The 22,640-nt window shown below is 50.2% G+C and overlaps 2 protein-coding genes across 6 annotated transcripts in view; one reads left to right on the top strand and one right to left on the bottom strand.

The window, feature by feature from the left end:
- Nucleotides 1-22,640, bottom strand: part of STK3 (serine/threonine kinase 3) — a 427,140-nt gene that overhangs the window by 20,175 nt on the left and 384,325 nt on the right. Inside the window, exons 12-13 of one of the 5 annotated variants that reach the window (XR_009214835.1) lie at nucleotides 16,685-16,837; nucleotides 14,788-15,333 (exon numbers count right to left, since the gene is read on the bottom strand). The exons of 2 other annotated variants lie outside the window; for them this stretch is intronic. The gene's annotated coding sequence lies outside the window, so the exon portion shown is untranslated. Of the gene's footprint in view, nucleotides 1-6,004; nucleotides 6,021-14,787; nucleotides 15,334-16,684; nucleotides 16,838-22,640 lie in introns of those variants that run through there. 2 more of the 5 variants (XM_058443994.1, XM_058443992.1) reach the window with 2 other exon arrangements.
- KCNS2 (potassium voltage-gated channel modifier subfamily S member 2) lies at nucleotides 18,848-21,328 on the top strand. The gene is made up of 2 exons (XM_032760115.2): nucleotides 18,848-18,938; nucleotides 19,547-21,328. The coding sequence occupies exon 2, from the start codon at nucleotides 19,589-19,591 to the stop codon at nucleotides 21,020-21,022; it is 1,434 nt and encodes a 477-aa protein (XP_032616006.1). The 5' UTR covers nucleotides 18,848-18,938; nucleotides 19,547-19,588; the 3' UTR covers nucleotides 21,023-21,328.

Below are 22,640 nucleotides of genomic sequence, written 5' to 3' on the forward strand. Positions count from 1 at the left end.
GACTTCATATGCATTTCACAAGCTAGTGGAAGTGCACATTGCCACGGCCATGAGAAAGACCAGGAGAAGAGAAAGGCTCATAAATTCAGCAAGTCTACCCAATTTTGGTTGACTCAAATGCACAACAATTTATTCTCAAATACTCTGCTGGGCTTAAGGGAAGGCTCAATGATTAAAATATACTCTTAAAGCCTTTAAAAGAGTTTAAGCAATCATTTATATTCTAAATAGGCCTTCCTGACACATCCTCCTTAAAATGTTAGATCAGAAAAAGAATTCAAAGCCAGAGGCTGGCTGGCAGCGCTCTGCTGTTCTATCAAGTTGACTGTGGGTTCCCATTCTGCTTAGACAATAGGCTGGATAAATGAGCATGCATAGCCAGGGCTTGGGAATCTAATCAAATGAAACCTTCCATTAAATTAATCTGACACAGCTTTGGCCATTTTTCTGGACCAGTCCTGGATTCAGATACTCTGTCCTATTATCCAGCTGTGTCTCCTACCATGTGACCCAATTTTGAGTTTGAAAGAAAACGTCCCCTGTTGCTATGCGGTCTTCTACTGTTTCTGTGATTGTGCTCGCCTTGTTTAAACCTCATGAACACCCTGACCTTGCACTCCTCTACTTGCCTCTCTCTTCTCACACAGGATCTCTCAACCCCAAATGGTCTCCTCAGCCCCATGCCCCGGTCCACTCAGTTGAAGCTTTCTTGGAATTCACTGCTGATGATGCCCCTTGGAGAATGCTGATTATTTTGGGTGAGGAGAGGTTCCATGTCTTGGAGCATCTAAAATCACCAGCCCATGAGATGTGAGAGCAATGCTGAGTTCCATACAGAGATAGAAGAAGAGTGTCTCCCACATTTAGTCCATAAGCCTCAAAGCACCTCTGCTTATACCAGTGTCCTCAACCTCCTTATAACAGCGGCCCCTCTGGCTTTCCTTCTAAGCCTTCTGTCTGCAAGAGGAGCCCGTGAGGGACTGACCCTCTGCCATTCCCTGCATCCTTCAGTCTCTACTTCTCTTCCTTCCCAAGGCAACTCTGCCATCTACGTCTTCCACGCTCTCTGGCCAGCAAAGGCCCTGTGCATGTCACTGTCCATAGACAGGTGCTCAGAGTTCCACAGATGGGCTATCAGTTCAACCAAAAGCAAACCTCACATCTCTCTGAATCCCACTTTGGACCCAGCTACCACACCTTGCAATGTGAATTTTGCAATGTGAATTTTCTAATTCCAGATTCTCTGTCCCGTTGTAACATATGTGTCAAACAATGTGTTTCCATTTTAAGTCTTGAAAAATATGATCAGCCTGGCTCTGGGGCTTGCACTGCCCTTAAGTCCATTCTGACTCATGCCCAGCTGTCTTAGAGCACAGAGCAGGCTCCTACACCTCCCCTGCCAGATGCCTTCTGGCCAGGCTGGGTGCTGGAGGGAAGACCTGTGTCTCTCAAATACCCTCGTTGGTCCCTTCCTCAGCCAGAGAGCACCATGTGCCCAGGAGGAAAAAGGTGACCCCAGTCCAAGGTCCAACATTCAAGTTTGTTTAGGATATAAGACCATTGAACTGGTCTTATTTATTTTCTCTGCACTTGTGTTTCCTAAGTTTTTCCACATTATTTCTAATTTGGGCTGTTAGAAAGGGGAAAAATTAAAAACCAAGGATCTAGAGATAATGGAATATCTTGGTGGTTACTGCATTAAAAACCAGCTGGCTAAAATCGGTTTGGAAGATCTTAGAAGGCAATCTGACTCAAACACTGTGCAAATCAAAATTGGGAGAGTCCACAGGCCAAGGAGCAGCGGAAACAATAAATGCACTCCCTCCCTCCCTAGTGAAAACACATGTGGACTCATGTGAATGCCGTCCTCTCGCCTTCATCTACTTCTGGAAATAATGAAATAGAGAGCTAGGAACTGCTGTTCAGATTGGGGACCCCCAGGCATCCCTAACATGTGGCCCTATCTGTGACCCTTTATCTATCTGCCTTGCTCAAAGCTGTATTTTCATGAGCACACGGTAAGACCTTAACGAATATTTGTTGAATAAATGAAGGAAGGAGGAATGGGATAAAATACATTTCAGCTGACTCAGATGCTTTTTTGGAGAGTTAGATATACATTTACAAATGGGTGGATATATAAAGAAATAGATGAATAGCCAAATTGGCACTAATTGATATGGTTGATAGAACACTGACACCATCTCTCTTGTCGACAGTGTGTGATTGAATTAACAGTATTAAGTATGTCTATAATATGACCCTCCCTGCTCTTTTCTATCATCCTCCTTACATCTTTCCTCACCTCCAGAAAGTATCCCCTCCACAAACACACAGACATGCGTGTCTACAAAAACAAAATCTTTCACAGATGGTACAGGTGCTAACAGAGAGAAGAAAGGGGAAGAGTGGATTCTAAGTGTTTCTTTTCACTTAATAATTTACCCTCAGATCAATAGGAGTTTTGGTACAGCTCAAAGTCCTAAGACTGGGAATATAATTTCTAGCAGTGTATTCTTGACAACAACATGTCCTTATTGCAATGAATTATGTACTAGCAAAGCATCCATCACCACCCCCCAGAAAGTCTGACCAATTGGTTTCAACACTTAGATGAGGCTTATTTTCAACCAGCCATGCCCATTTGTACATGCCTACTAAGTGTAACCCACATAAATCTGAGTGTCCTCATGGCCTTTTCAGCTCTTGCATAGTCAAAAGAAATAAACATTCAACTCCTAAATCCTTGAGGAAAAATGAAGATTTGGAGATGGGTTTTCTCATGATGTGGCACAAGGATTTTGCATTGCTCTAACTGCTCTTCTCATAGGAAGCCACTGGCCTGTGCTTTGAATTTAATGCAACAAAATCTATCACCTTACAACTCTTCCAGAGCCAACAACTAGGCTGCACAACTCCCTTTTAGAAGTATGCGGGAAACATATTCACAGGAAAACATCTTCACTTAAGGCCAATGGGCCCCCTCAGAACACTCAATACGTCTCCTCATTCAACCCAGCTTCTCCTTTCTTCTTCCCCTATAGAGTGTGGAGCCTTGGGGATTTAAGGCGATGGGATCTGGTGCCTCTGCAGCCTGCCCTGCCCCTGCCACATCACTAACATCTGAGCACAACATCCAGCCTTTCCAACAAAAGACTCTGCCCCTTGGCGATATCCACAGACCACATTTACTCCAAGTTACAAGCTAAAATGTTGTTTCTTGCCACAAATAAAACACAAGTTACTTACTCCAAAATTTAATGTACCCGGGGGGCGACACTGTCTCATTTATGCTGAGGCCTGAGAAATGACTTATGTGTGACCAACATCACTCCTCGAGGGACAAATCAGGGGGTACTAAGTCCCAGGCTGGATCTGAGGTGTCCCCTGAGTGGGACCAAGGGAGCTGCTCTCCCATTCATCTTGCTTCTCAGCTTAAGATACAGCAGCCCCCAAACCAGCCCACTGCCCTAGTTTAAACTCAATTATTCCATCTCACTTGCAGAAGCTGCCATTTTGCCTCTTTTTATTCCTTGGGCTTGATTAGCCACATCAACAGAGGGAATTCAAAAGGCCCCTCCAGTTTAAAATCAGCTCTCAAATTGCACAGCCACTCTTTGCCAAAAGTTGCTGATCTGTCTCCCGCAAGGATTGATCCAAGTTCTTCTCATTATCCAAGCTAGCTTCGATTGCTCCTGTGGTGCTGCCTGCGATAGTAGCTCCTCCTGCCACAACACAGGAAAATATTTGTGCCAGTAACAGATTCCTACTTATGAATTAAATACATAAGTCCTAGCTAACCTGCTCTCTACCCTCTACTGTCTCCAGGGCAGTGAGGTGGTTGGCCACTACAACACATCTGGCGGTGTTAGAGTTGCAAACAGTCCCCGTTGTTCAGGTCCTCATCTAATAACATCTTTCCTCTGCCTTTGCTGCATACCACCCCTGAAACCTTCAAATGGAGACGCTAACACAGCTCAAAGCCTTTTTCTCTGGTTCCTTGCATGGAACTTCCTGTGAACTTCTAGGTTTCTAGTAGCAATCAGCTTGTATAAACAGTTTCAAAGCCAACTTGATTGCCAACCTTACAGTAGCTGTGGTGCTCCCGGGGAGCTGGTCCCAGCTAGAGCAGGGCAACAATGTGAATGAGTCCAACTATCCTTATCATTGACCTCCTCATTCCTTGCACAAAGCTCCTGCTTCTTAAAGCAGTTGCATATCTATCAGGATTGGATGTGCTAATGTCCAATTTGCAATCTCAAGAGAGAGGGTTTTTGTTTTTCAGGTTATAAATGCTTTACTTTTTTAACATAGAAGAAGCTCGGTGGTGGACGTGTATGTGGCCATTTGATGTTTTTATGACTAAAAGTTACAGTTCAGGCTCTCTCTCATAGAATATAAATGTATCCCTACATATGCATATGTAATTCTTATCAAAATTAAGCTTAGTTACTAAAAGAAGATTCACTATCTGAACTTTCTTCTATAATTTTTCACTTTCGCCATTAGGCACTGGAGCATCTGGCCTCTCAGGAAGGTCTGGGACCAGTCCTTCTGATCTCATTTTGCTTTTTGTTTTGCTTTGTTTTTGTTTTGAGACAGGATCTCACTGTGTCACCCAGGTTGGAGTGCAGTGGCGCGATCTTGGCTCACTGCAACCTCCACTTCCCAGGTTCAAGTGATTCTCCTCCCTCAGCTTCCCAAGTAGCTGGGATTATAGGCATGTGCCACCACGCCCGGTTATTTTTTGTATTTTTTGGTAGAGACGGGGTTTCACCATGTTGGCCAAGCTGGTCTCGGACTCCTGAACTCAAGTGATCCACCTGCCTTGGCTTCCCAAAGTATTGGGATTACAGGCGCAAGCCACCACGCCTGGCCTAATTTTGTTTCTGATTGCCATCGCTGGTACACCTACTTGAGCTATTTTGAGATCTCTGGCATATCTTGGATCCTTGGCTACAGTTAAGCTATTTCCCGCTGATCCCTCACTTTCCTGGGGTCCAGAGTCTTGTGTACTGTTCTGTAACTGCTCTGAAGTGGCTTCAGAATGTGCCGAAGTCCATTTGTGACACTAGTGACACTTAAAGGAGATACTTCAACTGTGACATCATCTAGGTCAGAGATAGATGACAACTTTGTGTCTAAAATGTTGAGAGTTGTTTCAATTTGTTGGATACAAAGACAAAGGTCTGCCAGTTTCTCCTCACAAACCATAGAAAAGCAGTTGAGGAACTGTATAGTGTGCACCACAAATTGGTTTAGAAAAGCCACCGTTCTTTTCTGTTGAAGAGTTGGCACCTTGGTCAGGTCATGCCTGACCCCATGAGAGGAAGCCCATCGTCATCCACTTCTCCGAGGGCGGGGGCCCCAGGGTTCACCCACAAACCCCTCCCAGATGGGGCCGCCCAAGCCAGTAATGGTGTGTCAAGAGGGAGTTTTCGTAGGCATCCACCATTTAACTGGTTCACAGAGCCCTATATTTATTTGATTCTGTGTGTAGTACTGAGATCTGAAAACCATATTCTTCTCTAAAAGAGTAATTTTGGTCAGGCCCAGTGGCTCATGCCTGTAATCCCCACACTTTGGGAGGCCACAGTGGGTGGATCACTTGAGGCCAGGAGTTCCAGACCAGCCTGGCCAACACAGTGAAACCTCGTCTCTACTAAAAATACAAAAATTAGCCAGGCATAGTGGTGCATGCCTGTATTCTCAGCTACTCAGGAGGCAGAGTGGGAGAATTGCTTGAACCTGGGAGGCGGAGGTTGCAGTGAGCCAAGATCGTGCCACTGTACTCCAACCTGGGCGACAGAGCAAGATTCTGTCTCAAAAGAATAATAATAATAAAATAAAATAAAGTAGTAATTTTGACACCAGAATAGGGCCTACCATTTCCTCTCAGGCTTTCCCATGCTATTTGGTGCTTACAACTGACTCACCTACACTTGTTTGTATTAAAATTCCAACAACTTGGCAATCCCAGAAGGTGTCTCTGTGAGTCAGGTCATGATTATTATTTTAATCTAAGAAACAGAAAATTGTGCCTTAGGCAAAGTCTCACTCATCCCTCCACCCCACAAGTAGAACCTACACAAAGCTGGGTCTATTTGTAGCTCTTTCCACATTGGGTTGCTTGCTAAAGCATACTCAAATCCAACTTTGAAACAGTGGGGACCTTTTGTGACGTAAACTGGCTAGCTCTTCACCCAACCTGATTCCTCTTCCTCCTGGCCACACAGGTAGATAAATTTCCCAGCCTCCCTTGCAACTAGGATTGGTCATGTGATTGTGTTCTGACCAATGACATGCGAGTGGGTATGATGTGGGCCACTTCTGAGCCTAGACTATAAAAACATCCTGTATCCATCTCCACTCCCTTTCTCCTTCTCCTGGCTTGACGTAAGTGAGCTCTGCACTATTAGAAGGATGTGTTGAAGATGGGGAGGTGCCCAGTCCCTGAATCATCACTTGTAGGAGAGATGCCCACTAATTTAGAACAAATATTTTGGACTCTACTATGATCTGAATGTGTCCCCCAAAATTCACATGTTGAAACTTAATGATCAATGTGACAAAGAGGTGGGGCCTTTAGGAGGTGATTAAATCATGAGGGTTGTACCTGCATGAATAGGATTAGGCTCTTACAAAAGGGCTTGATAGAGTGAGTTCACTCTCTTCCACCCTCTCACCATGTAAGGACACAACGTCTCCACTTCTGGAGGTTGCTGCAATAAGGAACCATCTTGGAAACAGACAGCAGCCCTCACCAGACACCAGTCCTGCCAGAACCTTGATCTGGGACCTCCCAGCTTCCAGAATCATGAGGAATTTCTGTTCTTTATAAATTATCCAGTCTCAGGTATTTTGTTATAGCAGCATAAATCAACTAAGACAGACTCTATGTGAATAAGAAGTGAAATTCTATCATGACTGAGCCACGATACTTTTGTTTATGATAGTAGTCGGCATTACTTTATCTAAGACATTATAATGAGTGCTTTCCTGATGTGGCAGCACATCACACAGAAAACCTTTTTAAAATTCTTCAAACATCTTCTCATCTCCTTCCCAACCACTCCATCTCTATTCCCTCCTAAGAGTCTGCTTCCCACTCATGGATGTGCCTGTAACCACAATTCTTTGAGAAATATAATCCCACTCTTATTCTGACCCCTTTTCTTCTGAGAGGCTGCCATTATCTTTACCCTGAAATGTGGGTAAATTTTAAAGCCTTCATCTGAACACAGAAAGTTTGCTTTAATAGGTTAAACATGTTCTCCAACAATTTTCTCTGGACTCAATAAAAGTAAACTTCATCCTATTCCAGACTAACTGAACAGATGACTTTTTGAAATTCCAAAGTAATCTAATATAATTAAAATAATGTGGTATTGTTGTACAGTGATTATTACAAAAGCATTATTTGTTCATCAGGGTAAGAGAGACTCTGCCATAGGAGACAGCCAGTCCCCCTCAAATCTCAGTGATGTGACCCAGCTGAATGCACAAAGTCTACTTCAGGTCCCAGAGACTCTAGGGCACTTGTACTCCATCGGGTAGCTCAGAGATCCAGGCTGCTTTGACCTTGGGGCACCATCATGTCAACATGTACTTCCACAGCAGAGGGAGAAAACACTGGAGGCTTTCACACAAGCTGGGCCATTCAATGCTCTGGCCCATATGCAACTTGTCACCTCAGGTCACAGCTCATTGCCCAGAACAAGCCACATGGTTCCTCCAAACTTAAGAGGGGCCAGGGAAATGTCACCCTTCCATATGCCCAGAAGGGACTGAGAGCTGGATTTGGGTGAGCAAGATGCACTAGAAGACTCTACCTTTGACATCTTTTATTTTGGTTTCTTAATATTTATACCTTAAACTTCTGGGAAGTCTAAATTTTTCTCAAAAATAATCTTGTGTTTGAAACTTTTTTTTTTTTTTTTGCTAAGTGATTTGGACTTTTTCTTTCTAGCCCCAGCTAATCAGAATGAATGTAATGTAAGGAAACATGTTCCTTTAATATAAACAAGAACAGGGGAAATTAGAACCCTAAGAGAGGACCGCTCCTTCTCTCAGGAGACACACTCTGCTGGGCAGGCCTGGAGGCCAGTGCAGGTGGGAGAGGGTCAGGAGAGAGGTGCTTCCAGCATTGTGTTCCCCACCCTCCTCTTTCCCAGTCACAGAGCTTTCTACCACGATAAAAATACCTAGAGCCTCCGTCATTTTAGCAAGATGTAATTAAACTGCCCTAAATTAGAAAATCTAGTCATTGTTTGCATTCCTAGATGCCTATGTTTAGTTGAGTCACACGTAAGCAGAGAAATGAAAAATTAGCTTAATTTTTTGGCTGCAGGGAAGGGTGCGAATTGGCTTTTTGTCACTCGTGGGGAACATCTTGTGTCTTCCCTCAGCTGGGTTTCTCTGATGGGATTGCTTCTTCCCACCCTCCTGAAGGTCTCTAAGGACAAGCTGCAGCTTGGCTTTGTCCTGGGGGAATCCTCCAGAGCCCACAGGCAGACCAGCCAGATGGCAGAATCCAGGGGACTCCTCCTGAGAACAGCTGTGACCCTTCCAGGCTTCTGAGTAACTGACAGCTGCTCCCAAGTGGGCCTAGAATGGAAAGGGGGGCTTCTCACATGTGGGCTCAGAGCAGAGCTGAGTGCTGGGGAGGTGTTCAGGAACCTCCTGTCTTGAAAAAATGACTCAGGGAAACTTCCAGAATCCCAGGGGTGGGGGAGTGGAAGGCTGTAGAGAAGCAGTGAATGCAATGTTTAAGAACACAGTTTTGGCCGGGTGCGGTGGCTCATGCCTGTAATCCCAGCACTTTGGGAGGTCAAGGTGGGTAGCTCACGAGGTCAGGAGTTTGAGACCAGCCTGGCCAGCATGGTGAAACCCCGTCTCTACTAAAAATACAAAAAATTAGCTAGGCGTGGTGGCGTGCACCTGTAATTCCAGGTACTTAGGAGGCTGAGGCAGGAGAATTGCCTGAACCCAGGAGGCGGAGGTTTCAGTGAGCTGAGATCGTGCCACTGCACTCCAGCCTGAGTGACAGAGTGAGACTCTGTCTCAATAAATAAATAAATAAATAAACAAACAAACAAAGTTTCTGGAGCCACCCTGTTTTGCCTTGAATCCTGGCTCTATCATTGGTGAGTTCTGTAACCGTGAACATGGTACTCAACTTTTCTGTGCCTTTTTCCCCCTCAGATCATCCTAGCACATGCCCCACCGTGTTGTTGTGATGATTAACCTAGTTACTAGATGTTAATCCTTATAACAGTGCCTGGCTTATAGTAAGCGCCCAATAAATGCTACTTTTGTTATTATTACAAAGAGGCTGTCCCAGCCAAGCACCTGCCTATCTCTGGGAACTTCCACTTGCTTTCCTGTGGCAGCCCCCCAGGCATTCTCCTTCCAGAATGCCTCGCTGTTCAAGTAGTGGAGAGCTTTTAATTTAATTAAATTAATTTTTTTTAGAGACACAGTCTCACTCTGTTGCCCAGGCTGGAGTGCAGTGCTGTAATTGTAGCTCACTGCAGCCTTGAACTCCTGGGCTTAAGCAATCCTCCTGCCTCAGGTTCTCCAGTAGCTGGGACTACAGGTGTGTACCACCATCCCCAGCTAATTAAAAAAATTTTTTTGTATAAACGGGGTCTCATTATGTTGCCCAGGCTGGTCTTAAATTCCTGGTCTCAAGTGATTTTCCGACCTTGGCCTCCCAAAGTGCTGAGATTACAGGCATGAGCCACTGTGTCCAGTCTTGATTTTATTTTGGTCCAGAAAGCTGATCACTTTGATGGACCAATCTGCAGGCAATGCCTGATCTGTGGGTAGGGAGAGCTACAAGCAGCGTGGTATCTCAGAAGCTATCCAGGGTTTGGGTCCAGCAACAAAGCTGTCGTGGGGAATAGCCTAGAGCTGGTGAATCTTTCAGAAAACCCAGAGCCAACTCAGGCCCTGGAAGTAACCATGGAAACAGGAGCCCACAGAGTCATCCAGGGTGTGGGATAGGTATGTGGGTGGATGGATGGATGGATCGATGGGCGGAGGATGGGTAGGTGGGTGGGCAGGTGTCACTTTCACAGCAGAAGGGCGAGGGCTGGGGCAGCAGCTGTGAGCACCTCTGAACTGAGGGAGGTTTGGGAGCTTGGAATGTGTCCTAGGGTGGACAGCTGGGCATGACAAAGACAAACAGACCAGGACTGAAAGGGATTTTACCCTGAGAGATTTCTCACAACTTCCCAGCCTAGGGAAGGAGTAGAGGTCAAGGGAGGAGGAGCGGGGTGGGTTTTTGGAGCAGGGGTCCTTGAGCTTCCACTCCATGTCTAGGTGAATTCTGCCCCATCTAGACTCTTACATGTTATAGCTCCCCCTGCCCTCTCCCTCCCATCTATACCAGCCAGGCTTTTCCAAGCCCTCTGTGCTCCACTCTGCCACAACCTGCAGACAAAGACATGCAGTCAGTGCATTTAGAGCAGTAGCTTCCAAGCACCTCCCACCACCCTTGGTGCCTGCATGGTGTTGTGTGCAGCACTGTGCTGGGACTGCAGCATCCTGCCACCAACTGCATGTATGTCCTGGCTCCGTAGCTTCCAAGTCTGGCTTCTGGCCTCAAGAATCTGTGATCTGGCCAGGTACGGTGGCTGACACCTGAAATCCTAGCACTTTGGGGGGCCGAGGCAGGAGGATCACTTGAGGCCAGGAGTTCGAGACCAGCCTGGCCAACATGGTGAAACCCCGTCTCTACTAAAAATAAAAAAATTAGCCGGGCGTGGTGGTGGGCACATGTAATCCCACCTACTGGGGAAGCTGAGGCAGGAGAATCACTTGAACCCAGGAGGTGGAATTTGCAATGAACTGAGAGCACACCACTGCACTCTAGCATAGGCAACAGAGCGAGACTCCATCTCAAAAAAAAAAAAAAAAAAAAAGAGTCTGTGATCTACCTAAAATCCCTCACTACATTCTTCTGCACAAACCCCTCCAGCTTCAGTGGGAACGTGGAATGACACCCTTCTTCTAAAATGCAGTGTGGATAAGTTCACAGTGGAAGACTTTGTTCTGAGAAAAGGAAAACAAAGTCCTATTGAAGGCTAAGAGAACATTTCTCAGTGCCAGCCAGGACTCCTAGAGAGCCCGGGCATCCTGGGCTGCATCCTGGACCTGGAGTGAGGTCGTTCCAGCCAAGGATAGCAATGAGGACTTTCCTGTGCCCCCTGTCTCCACCTTGGGAGAAATGGATGCAGGATGTCTACCAGCTTCTGCTCATCCATCAGCAGCAGAGAATGCCAGGGACCCCAGTTTCTGTGATCTGCTTCTTCCTATAATCTCGACACCCTGTGGTTTTATGTGATTGAGTTCTGGCCAGGGGATGTGCAGAGGTGAAGTCTGCCACTTTCAGACCTGGCCTCAAAAGCATCTTTGTGTCATTGTCCATGCTCTGTCTCTTCCCTTATTGCTCAACTTAATACAGAGGATGCCGGGAAAGGATTCTGGGGCCCTGGGAGCTGGCAGAGCTCTAGATGGAAGGATCCTGATCTTGGAATCACCATGTGGGGAAGATGCTTTCCAAACACCCAACTGGACCGTAACACAAGCAAGAAATCACCGTTTTCTAGTTGCCCCCCCCACCTTGTCCGAGATTCTACTTTCTTTGGCTTCATTTACCTGAAGTCTGAAAGTATTTGATGAAAAATTGTGGAAATAATTAATAAATGTTAAATTGTGTGCTTTTCTCAGTAGCGTGAAATCTCTTGCTGTCCCATCCAGGACAGCAATCCTCCCTTTGTCTGGCGAATCCACGCTGCAGGTGCTCCCCTCCCCTTAGTCACTTAGCAGCCACACTGGTTATCAGATCAATGTCTCAGGGCCACAGTGATGTCCAAGTCACCCTTTTTGTAATAATGGCCCTAAAGCACAAGAGTGGTGACATTGACATATTGTTATAATTGTTCTATTCTATTATTAGTTATTGTTCATCTCTTACTGTGTCTAATTTATGAATTGAACTTTATCATAGGTATGTATGTATAGAAAAAAATTTCTAGGATTGGTACTATCTGTAGTTTCAGGCACCACTGGGGGACTTGGAATGTATTCCCTGCAGATAAGGGGGGACTGCTGTATTATGTTAAGTCCCTGGGATTTGGGGGTTGTTTGTTACAGCAATTAGCCTACCCTAATTGGTCCTGCACCTACTTGAGACAGTTAAGAGGGCAGATTTGGATACCAGAGAGACATGTTTGAGTCTGAACACCCCACTTAATGGGCATCATTAAATGAGGTAATAATAGTACCCAAGCGAGGGCAAGAGGCAAGCAGAGAGCTTGGCACAGGGCTGACACACCACAAGCACTCAGTAATTGGCACTCATCATGGCTAACATTTTAAGCACTTGCTATGTGTCAGGCCTTGGTATATAGCTCTTTAATGCATCTTTTAATTCTCACAGTAATCTTATAAGTGTGGGACTCTCATAGGTTTCAAGATGAGGAAAATGAGGCATAGAGACAGTAAATGTTTCACCCAAGGATTCATGGCTAAGGGCAGGATTGGGACAGCTAGCTTCAAGGTGCGGGGCTGGCTCTTCATTTTCTCTGCTATCTTCATCTTCCTTGGTCACCTGTTGTGGTGGGTGGTGGTTGAGGCTCCTCCACTCCCTGAATGCACTGGAGGGCCTCAGGGTGAATTGTTGTGATCCGGGCATCCCACTGGTCCCAGAAGGTAGGGCCAGTGAGAGGGGCTGGGGGCTTCAGTTCAGCTGTCAGCCTCTCACGGAAAGTTCAGGAGAGGAGAGACAGCTGACTGCAGAGGATATGCCTGAGGCCAAAGGAGAGGGAGCTTCTGGGTCCCTGGGCCTCAACCTCTGCACAGTGGGCTTCAGGAGGACCTAGGGTAGAGGGGAAAGATGGCCAGACCCCTGAGGCTGAGAGGATCCCTGGAGGGAGGTGGTTGCCCCTACCCTTGCAGCCATGTTATCCTCTTGTTCATTTCCCTTGTGGTGACTCTAAGTTTAAATTTAATCAAACTTCTCTTAATTATTTCAACCTTGGGCCAGGCGCAGTGGCTTATGCTTGTAATCCCAGCACTTTGGGAGGCTGAGGTAGGTGGATCACTTTTAAGGTCAGGAGTTTGAGACCAGCCTGGCTAACATGTTGAAACCTTGTCTCTACTAAAAATACAAAAATTAGCCGGGTGTGGTGGCACGTGCCTATAGTCCCAGCTACTCAGGAGGCTGAGGTGGGAGAATTGCTCGAACCCCGGAGGTGGAGGTTGCAGTGAGCCACGATCGCACCACTGCAATACAGCCTGGGTGACAGAGCAATACTCTGTCTCAAAAATAAATAAATAAATAAAAAATAAATTATCCCAGTCTTGTCTCAGGATGTCCTGAGGAATTCAGTGAAGGGCCCCCAAGGGAGCAGTGCCTAGTGGGGCTGGTGAAGAGCCCCCCCAAGGATAAGGAACTTGAAGCAGGAGGCATCAGAGGAGGCAACTTGAGGGCTCCAACCCCACAGGTGTAGGCCCTGTGCAGGCCAGATATGGAGGATCTGGGCCCCTTTTCATTAAAGGCCTCTTAGAGAAGCCCTTCAGACACAACCACACCCTTCTCTCCCTCATCATTGGCCTCCAGGGAGCACACAGGGATGGAAGGGCTGTAGTCAAACGGGGGGTGGCCTCTGCAGATAAAGCCAAATGGCCCAGGCAAGGACTCACCTATAAAACAAATTCAGTCCAGCATCCAGGAACAATGCAAAAGCCATATAAACATTTACTGTTGCCTCCTGAGAAAACACTTCATGAGGAGTTGCATTTTTAACGTGCAGCAAAACTTCTAAAATCCTTTGTTCTCCAATTTTCCTCTCAATCCCTCCCCTCCCCCGACTCCAACTTCACTGGGGCCTAGACCTGGCTTCCCTCATTCCAGGATATCCCTCTCCTGCCTCCCTCATCTCCAGGCCTGCCTCCATCCCCAGCAGCGCCCCTGCGCCCTTGCTACTGTAAAGCCACCCAGATAGACTGGCTAGCTCCTTTGTCCTCCGTCCCCATTTCCACCATCAACATCAAAACGGCTCAGGAGAGGATCCTCTTCCAAGGAGGAGGAGAAACTGTGACGGAACCTAATCTCAAATTGTTTCCAAGGTAAAGAATTCTGGGAGGAGCAGGCACAGGAAACCGTCTAGGAGTCTGGCATGGAGGGAAGCGACTACAAAGGCACTCAGCCCTCACAGTGCTCCCACCGCAGGCAGGCCCTGCCCTAAGAGCTGCAGCAGTGGGTGGGTGTCTGCCAAACCGAGTGAGACGCAGCCCCCATCCCTGAGACTGACCGCCGGGTGCAGACTCATGGACACACAGCTCTCAATCCGCACCCCCAAAGCCAGGCTGCTCAGGGGCTCAACCTTGGCTCCACCCTGGAATCATTTAGGAGCTTAAGAAATGTTGATTTTCCCTCACCAGAGACTCTGATCTAATTGGCCTGGTGTGAGGCCCAAGGCATCTAGAAGGATTGGCTAAATTAAAATCTCCCTAGGTGATTCGAATGTGCAGCTAGGGCTGAGATCTACTAAGCTGATCAGTTGCTCAGGAGAGCACCCCAGAGCCTGAGGGCTCCAGACCACAGCTCCAGGCACAGTGACTCCCTCCCCATCCAGTTCCCTTCTTGATGCATCGGGAGGAAGGGGTTGGGGCCAAGACTCTGGCAGGCACAGAATAACTTAAGATAGCAGCTGGGGCCTCATTCATTCATCATCCAATCATGTATTCAATAACTATTTAATATACGTGTTGTGAACGCAACAAGAGAAACTGACCAAAGGCTCCAGTTTAGACTGGGGAGTCAGGCCTCTCTGAGGAGGTGAAATTTAAATCACCTGAGTGGCAAGAAGGGGCCTGCCCTGTGAACCGCCATGCCAAGCAGGGAGTGTGATAGTGCAGAGGCCCTGTACAGGGAGCAAAGCGGGCGTGCGGCTGGAGCACAGCTGGTGGAGAAGAGAGCAGTGAGCCGAAGTTTGGGAGGTGGGCAGAGTGTATCATAGGGGGTCTTGGAGCTGTGGTTAGGAGATGGTTTTCATTCTCAGTGCAATGAGAAGTCCCTGGAAGGTTTTCAGGAGGGAATGACATGACCTGGTTTGTGTTTTTAAAAGACATTCTGGCTGCTGTGGGGAGGATGGCTGGTGGGGAGCAGGATGGAGACAGGTGAACTGTTCAGTCCATCAGGGCGGAAGGCACCTCTATGCTGAGACCCCAGGGGGAAGGTCAAGGACCCAACTCTTCCTCGCAGTGGGGAATGTAGGTCAGGCAGCTCCCTCAGCCAAGCTGCCAGTGCAGCCCCGTCGCCTGTCAGGGGGAGAAAAGCTGAGTCTGAGATGTGTGGGCTCAGCTGAGAGATCAGCATTGGCAGTGAAGGCAGAGATAACAGTCGACCAGGTGCAAGGATCTGGGCCACTGACTAAGGTCTCTTCATCCCCCTTCCTAGGGTGCCTCTCCCTGCAACCCTGTACTTCCTCACCATCTTCCCAGCAGGCCAGGCCAGCCCAGAGGCAGGCCTCAACCTGCACCTGGAGCAGGTGGCTGTATTTTAAGATCAGGGCTCAGACCTCTAAATAAACCATAAACAAAGCCAGCTTCCCTGGTATAGAAGGAGGGAGACGGCTCCATTTCTTTTCAGCACAGTGACTGGGAAATAAACAAGTGGCTCTGCCTGTCACATACACTTACCCTCTGCAAAAGCATCTGTCAGACCCACAGAGCTTCTGCCTCAGCCTTTCCAAGAAATAACTGATGTGCCCCACATTGGGCTTCTCCCTGCAGGCTCCAAGTTCACTTTGCCATTCAAGGAAAGGTGAGCAGGGGGGCTTGTCCCTGATCCCAGACTCACAGGAAGAGCTATCAAAGGGCAGGCTTAGACACAGGGCCCCAGTGTAGCTGGAAGCATGTTGGCACAGCTCTCTCAGCTGGGGAAGGGGACAAGGGGGAGGGAGAAAGGGAGGAAGGTAGGGGGTCGGGTTGTTGGCAGGAGCAGGGGCAGAGCTGAGAGGGGCAAGGAGTGGCCTCTGTTAGAGAGATGGGAGGGTGAGAGCCCCAGGGGCCCAGGCAGAGCCTGGTCTGCAGGTGGGGTGGCCGTGGGTGTGGGAGAAACAAAGAAAAACAGAAGGCAGAGGGCTCTCTCTCCATGGGTGAAATCTCCCACGACCACAGAGGATGAAGGAGCAAGAACAACAGACAGGAACAGAAGGAGGTGGGCAGATACATGAAGCAGGGGAGGGAGGAAAGCCCTGGAGGAATCAAATTCAAGTATGTGTAGAAGGAAGGACCCTCCAAATGCAGCAGAAAAAGGTGATTTATGCACTGAGCTAAACCAGAATAGCCAGGAGCCAAGACCAAGGGAATGGGAGCGGCTGGGAATGGCGACATGTGGCAGAAGCCACACACAGACATGTGGTGGTGAAGCAGAAGGGGGCTGTGAGCTCTGGAGGGGCTGGAAGGCAGGCAGCTCGTAGTGAAAGGATAGGGTGAGAGCTAGGGAGAGCCACAGGGCCCATGAAGGCTGTCCCCCAGGTGCTGCTGCTCAGGCTCCTGCAGCAGAGACACCTTGCAGCCACCATCACCCCCAAAGTGTGGAAGGGGGGATTGGAAAAGGGTGAAAGAGGCAGCGACACAGGGATTATACATGCACTGAAGCACACACCCCCTCAGCAAGGGCGGCACTCTCTCCACAGCACCCCCATGGGGATGAAGGAGATCCAGGGGCTCCCAGACTGCAGCCAGGTGTGCGGGAGCCACAGACCTCCAATGATGGACCCAGCAGACCTAGACAGAGGCTGCTCTCCACACACAGACCCTGAAAGAAAGGGAGATGAAGACAAGGATAACCAAGATCAGATTTTTCTCCCTCTCTCCCTCTCAGACACACACACACACACACACACACACACACACACACACACACTCTCACACACGCAAACACACTGGGAAATAAAGAGTGGCTTGTGTGTGTTTGAGGGTAGGGCAGAACGGAGGACTGGATTCCTCTTTTAGGGACCTGAAGAAAAGTTTCCCAAAGCCTGGGGAAAGGTCAAACACAAGAAAGAGGAAGTGTGTGTGGCCCTCACTACCCTACTATCCCTCTCCCATGTGGCTGCCTCTGTGGAATCCCCCACATTTGCAGAGGCCTGCAAGGGCATGGGTGTGAAGCCCTCTCAGCAGGAAACACACCTGCATTCACACCCACACACATGTCCAGAAGCCAGTGGGTCACAGGGATGGGTCAGACTTGGATGCAGGAGCCCCCATACGAAGTCAGATTAAGGGTCCTCTCCAGGTCCTCCAAGGAGGCCCCAAGCCCTCCAGAGCTACAGAGCACCTCTCCAGCTGGGACGGCATTACCAGGACTGCCTAAAGAAAGAATGTGCTTCCCACTGTGGCAGTGGTGGTTGCACCATGAGTCCAGAGCCACCCTGCAAAGGCATTCCCAGGACTTCTGACCGAGACATGTAGGCGCTAGCTCCCTGCTAAGCTCACACACCCACGGTGCTCCACAGTGGACACCACAGAGAAAGACCAAAGGGAGGAGACTCCCCAGGGACTGGGTTCATTTCTCAGCTCAGCCCAGTAGGCAGGGCCTTAAGGACAATCCTAGGAGACCAAGAGCTCAGATCTGGGCCACAAATCTTCTTAGGAATGGGGACACAGATCCTCAGCACATCTACCAGTCCCCACTCCAACTCGAACCCCCCCAGTCCCCACTGTCGGCAAGCACACCGCTTTCAACATATTCCACACACATGAACCCGTCATAGTCCCAAGAGTACTACACCGTACACGGCACACTGTACACACAGCACACGGTTCCCCATGCCACACACTGCGCTGACACACGTCCCAGGGCCCCTCTGTGCCGACGCATCTTCCCATCCAACAGAGGACCCATATTAATGAACGCGGTACACACAGACACTGAAAAGTCCTGCTGTCCTCAGCCTACATACACACACAGCGCCCTGCAGTCCTGCACAGCCCGCACACCACACCGGCCTGGACACAAACGGTGCCCACACAGAGCTCCTGACCAGAACTCAGCGACTCCCGCCCCCGCCGTGCGGCCTGCGCTCCAGCCCCCCCGCGTACTAAGCCGATCTCCACCTTGGACTTCCCGGCCCCCTCTTTTCCCCTCCAGCTCCTGTTCCCCAACAACCCCACCCCCGGGCTTCGGGAAACTTTTCTTCAGGTCCCTAAAAGGGGAGACCTGGAGTTCCCCGGGTCCCGCCCTGTCCCTGGACACGCGCAAGCCGCCCTTTATTTCCCAGCCCAGCTCCCGCCAGACCCAGCGGGGAGAGGTCACCGTAGGCAGCCCCCTGCCTGCGCCCTGGGGGTGGTGATAATAACAGCTGTCACCGGGGGATGGTCGGGGGGAGGGAGAGGTGTTGGCCCCGCGCCGAGCCGGGGGCGCAAGGTGGTCGCGGTGACGCGCCGGGGAAGCGCAGAGAAGCAGCGGCGGCGGCGGCTGCGCCTTCCTGGCCCGGGCGGCGGCCGAGGTGCGCGGAGCTGTCCGTTCAGCACCACCACGCCGCGCCCCGCGCAGGGCCGGCGCCCGGTCACACCCGCTCTGCTCTCGCCCCGGCTCACGGGGCGACTGCGGCGCGGGCTCCTGCCTCTCTCGGCGGGTGAGGGGCGCGCGGATCCGGAGAGGGGGCTCCGCGAGCGGCGGGACCACGCAGCCACCTGTGAGCCTTCCGCAGCTGCGGGCGGCGGCGGCGTGCCCGGCCCGAGACCGGAGGAGACGCTCGGCGGCCCCCGCCCGCCGGCCCGCCGGGCGCACACTCGGGCGCACACACTCGCACCCGCGCACGCACCGCCAGCAGGCAGCGGCCACCGCCGCGATGCTCGCCCGCGGGTTGGGGAAGTTTCCCGCCGGCCTCGGCCGCGGGCGCCCGTGCTCCCAGGTAAGCGCTTCCAGAACGCGCAGGGCGAGCCCGGGCAGCCCCGCTGGGTGAGGCGCAGCGCACGCGGCCCCGGGGCATAGCGCCAGGCCGGCGGGGAGACCTGGGCCGGGGAAGCGGGGGCTGCAGGCGTGGGATCTGGACCCAGGGGAGGCCGGGCCGCCCCCTCATTCCCGCAGCCCGGGTTTCCAGACTCCAGCGCATCCCCCCCACCACCCAAAGCTACGCGCCCCCCGTGTCGGCCCGGCCCTGCCCGTGCATATCTCAGCTCCGGTCCCGCCTGTCTGCGGCGAGCGGGCGGGGGCGTCTCCCGGGCCTGCCCATGGACAAGGTCAGCACGCAGCCCCCTGGGCGCTCAGAGCCGAGCGGACGCGACCCCGCACGCGCAAAGCGCCCACCGAGACCCCTGGGGTGGAGCCGTGCTAATAGAAACATACCCACCCCCAGCCTTTCCTGGGAGGGGGCCAGACCCCTCAAACTCTTGCCCCAGCCCAGTGCCCTTCAGCACCCAAGACCCACCAGGAGGCCTGGGCCCGCCAGAAATGGGTAGGGAGAGGGGGCCCAGCCGGGGCGCACGGCGCTCTCGCCGACGCTGTTCCCTCCGCTTCCAGGTGTAGCGCCCCCGCGCGGCGCGGGCGGCCGGCGCCTCCAGCATGACCGGCCAGAGCCTGTGGGACGTGTCGGAGGCCAACGTCGAGGACGGGGAGATCCGCATCAACGTGGGCGGCTTCAAGAGGAGGCTGCGCTCGCACACGCTGCTGCGCTTCCCCGAGACGCGCCTGGGCCGCTTGCTGCTCTGCCACTCGCGCGAGGCCATTCTGGAGCTCTGCGATGACTACGACGACGTCCAGAGGGAGTTCTACTTCGACCGCAACCCTGAGCTCTTCCCCTATGTGCTGCATTTCTATCACACCGGCAAGCTTCACGTCATGGCCGAGCTGTGTGTCTTCTCCTTCAGCCAGGAGATCGAGTACTGGGGCATCAACGAGTTCTTCATTGACTCCTGCTGCAGCTACAGCTACCATGGCCGCAAAGTAGAGCCCGAGCAGGAGAAGTGGGACGAGCAGAGTGACCAGGAGAGCACCACGTCTTCCTTCGATGAGATCCTTGCCTTCTACAACGACGCCTCCAAGTTCGATGGGCAGCCCCTCGGCAACTTCCGCAGGCAGCTGTGGCTGGCACTGGACAACCCTGGCTACTCAGTGCTGAGCAGGGTCTTCAGCATCCTGTCCATCCTGGTGGTGATGGGGTCAATCATCACCATGTGCCTCAATAGCCTGCCCGACTTCCAAATCCCTGACAGCCAGGGCAACCCCGGCGAGGACCCTAGGTTCGAAATCGTGGAGCACTTTGGCATCGCCTGGTTCACATTTGAGCTGGTGGCCAGGTTTGCTGTGGCCCCTGACTTCCTCAAGTTCTTCAAGAATGCCCTAAACCTTATTGACCTCATGTCCATCGTCCCCTTTTACATCACTCTGGTGGTGAACCTGGTGGTGGAGAGCACACCTACTTTAGCCAACTTGGGCAGGGTGGCCCAGGTCCTGAGGCTGATGCGGATCTTCCGCATCTTAAAGCTGGCCAGGCACTCCACTGGCCTCCGCTCCCTGGGGGCCACTTTGAAATACAGCTACAAAGAAGTAGGGCTGCTCTTGCTCTACCTCTCCGTGGGGATTTCCATCTTCTCCGTGGTGGCCTACACCATTGAAAAGGAGGAGAACGAGGGCCTGGCCACCATCCCTGCCTGCTGGTGGTGGGCTACTGTCAGTATGACCACAGTGGGGTACGGGGATGTGGTCCCAGGGACCACGGCAGGGAAGCTGACTGCCTCTGCCTGCATCTTGGCAGGCATCCTCGTGGTGGTCCTGCCCATCACCTTGATCTTCAATAAGTTCTCCCACTTTTACCGGCGCCAAAAGCAACTTGAGAGTGCCATGCGCAGCTGTGACTTTGGAGATGGAATGAAGGAGGTCCCTTCAGTCAATTTAAGGGACTATTATGCCCATAAAGTTAAATCCCTCATGGCAAGCCTGACGAACATGAGCAGGAGCTCACCAAGTGAACTCAGTTTAAATGATTCCCTACATTAGCCGGGAGGACTTGTCACCCTCCACCCCACATTGCTGAGCTGCCTCTTGTGCCTCTGGCACAGCCCAGGCACCTTATGGTTATGGTGTAAGGAGTACGCCCAGCCCCTGAGGGGAGAGATGCATGGGATATGCACCCAGGTTTCTTTTACAGTATTTAGAATCGTTTTTAGAGGGTGGTGTGTCTGACACCATGCCTTTGCACCTTTCCATGAAATGACACTCACTGGTCTTTGCATCATGGGCATAAAATGTTCACCTTTTTGCCAGATGAGTACACCCAGAATGCTAATTTTTCTGTCCATCGTGTACGCTATTCTAGTGCTTGTGGCCCAGTACTGTCTATGAGTTGTCGTGCTCCTGTTTCTAAGGTTGTCGTGTGAGTTCTGTACAAAAAGCCCCCACAAGTCTGTCCAGTGGAAATGCATCTATGAGGTCAGCAAGGATATCATGAAATTTTGCTCACAGTCATGTGAAAACAAAATCTCAGCTCTTTATCCATTGCTTTCACTTAGTTTTAATACCAAAACAAAGAGAATGCAAAGTTAAGCAGACTTGACCAATGCAAGTCTGTAAGTTGTTTTTATAAATGATCTGTAGTTCCGTGGCTTGCATGGGTGCACCAATCATCTTTAGAACGATGTACACTGATGTTCATCTCATAAATGTCACTCTTTAGAGAATGTTACTTAGTTAAACATGCAGTGAAGATAGAATTTTTTTTCCCAAGAACAGATGCATTAGGGAGAGGGGCTTCAGCTAAATAGTCCAAACCCTAGGGTGCTTAAAGCCAAGTTAGTGCAGGCTGAGCCCCTTGGTTCATGGTCAAGCCTCCTTGTTTCCTAGGGTGACTGTAGAGAAATGTATTTCTGGATGAGGTTTCTGATCTAGGAAATTTGACCAAACTTTGCTGTGTCTAAGATATTAGCATGTTTTTGAAATATTTATTTTTTAAGATGTTTAGGAGTAAGGTCGTGTTGTCTTCCTCAACTAAAAAGTTTACTGTTGTATCGTCTCCCTGAGGTGAACGTTGTTGGGTTGCTAGCAAGGGCAGTAGCTTAAATACTTTTGTTGCCTGCTCTGAAAGCTCATCAAATGAGAGCCCTTTTATTTCCAAGCAGAATTTACTCAGATAATTTTGCTTCTAGGATACAGTATGTTGTATATGATGCTATGATTGCCCTGGAGTTCCTGCCATGACATGGAAACCTGGTAGTATGGAATCATGTACTCAAAATATAGACGTGCATGAAGGTGGTGTGGCTGACCCAGGATGGAAACGCTGCAGTTCTTACTTGCATTCCAACTGCCTTTCATTGGGGGCGAGTGGGTAGAGGCCAGGAGAAAGGAAAGAGTTGTAAAATAAAAAACTGCTAGTTCATAAAATGTCATAAAAAATTGTAAACTTGAAAAGTTTACTGCTATTCAAAAGACCTTCGAGCTTCCAAACTTGTATCGAAGGGAGACGACTGTTTCCTCCTCCAAAATGCTCCTGCTCCTCTTGTTCGGTTAACCAGCACATAACATTGTGTTGGGGAACCTGGGTTCCTCTATAAGATAATTCTTCTCCGTCATCTTTAAGGTAATCTGATGGTTTTCCAGGTGGCTTTCATTATTGTTC

This window comes from Hylobates moloch, unplaced genomic scaffold (assembly GCF_009828535.3).
Source record: "Hylobates moloch isolate HMO894 unplaced genomic scaffold, HMol_V3 SCAFFOLD_9, whole genome shotgun sequence".
Lineage (NCBI taxonomy): Eukaryota > Metazoa > Chordata > Mammalia > Primates > Hylobatidae > Hylobates > Hylobates moloch.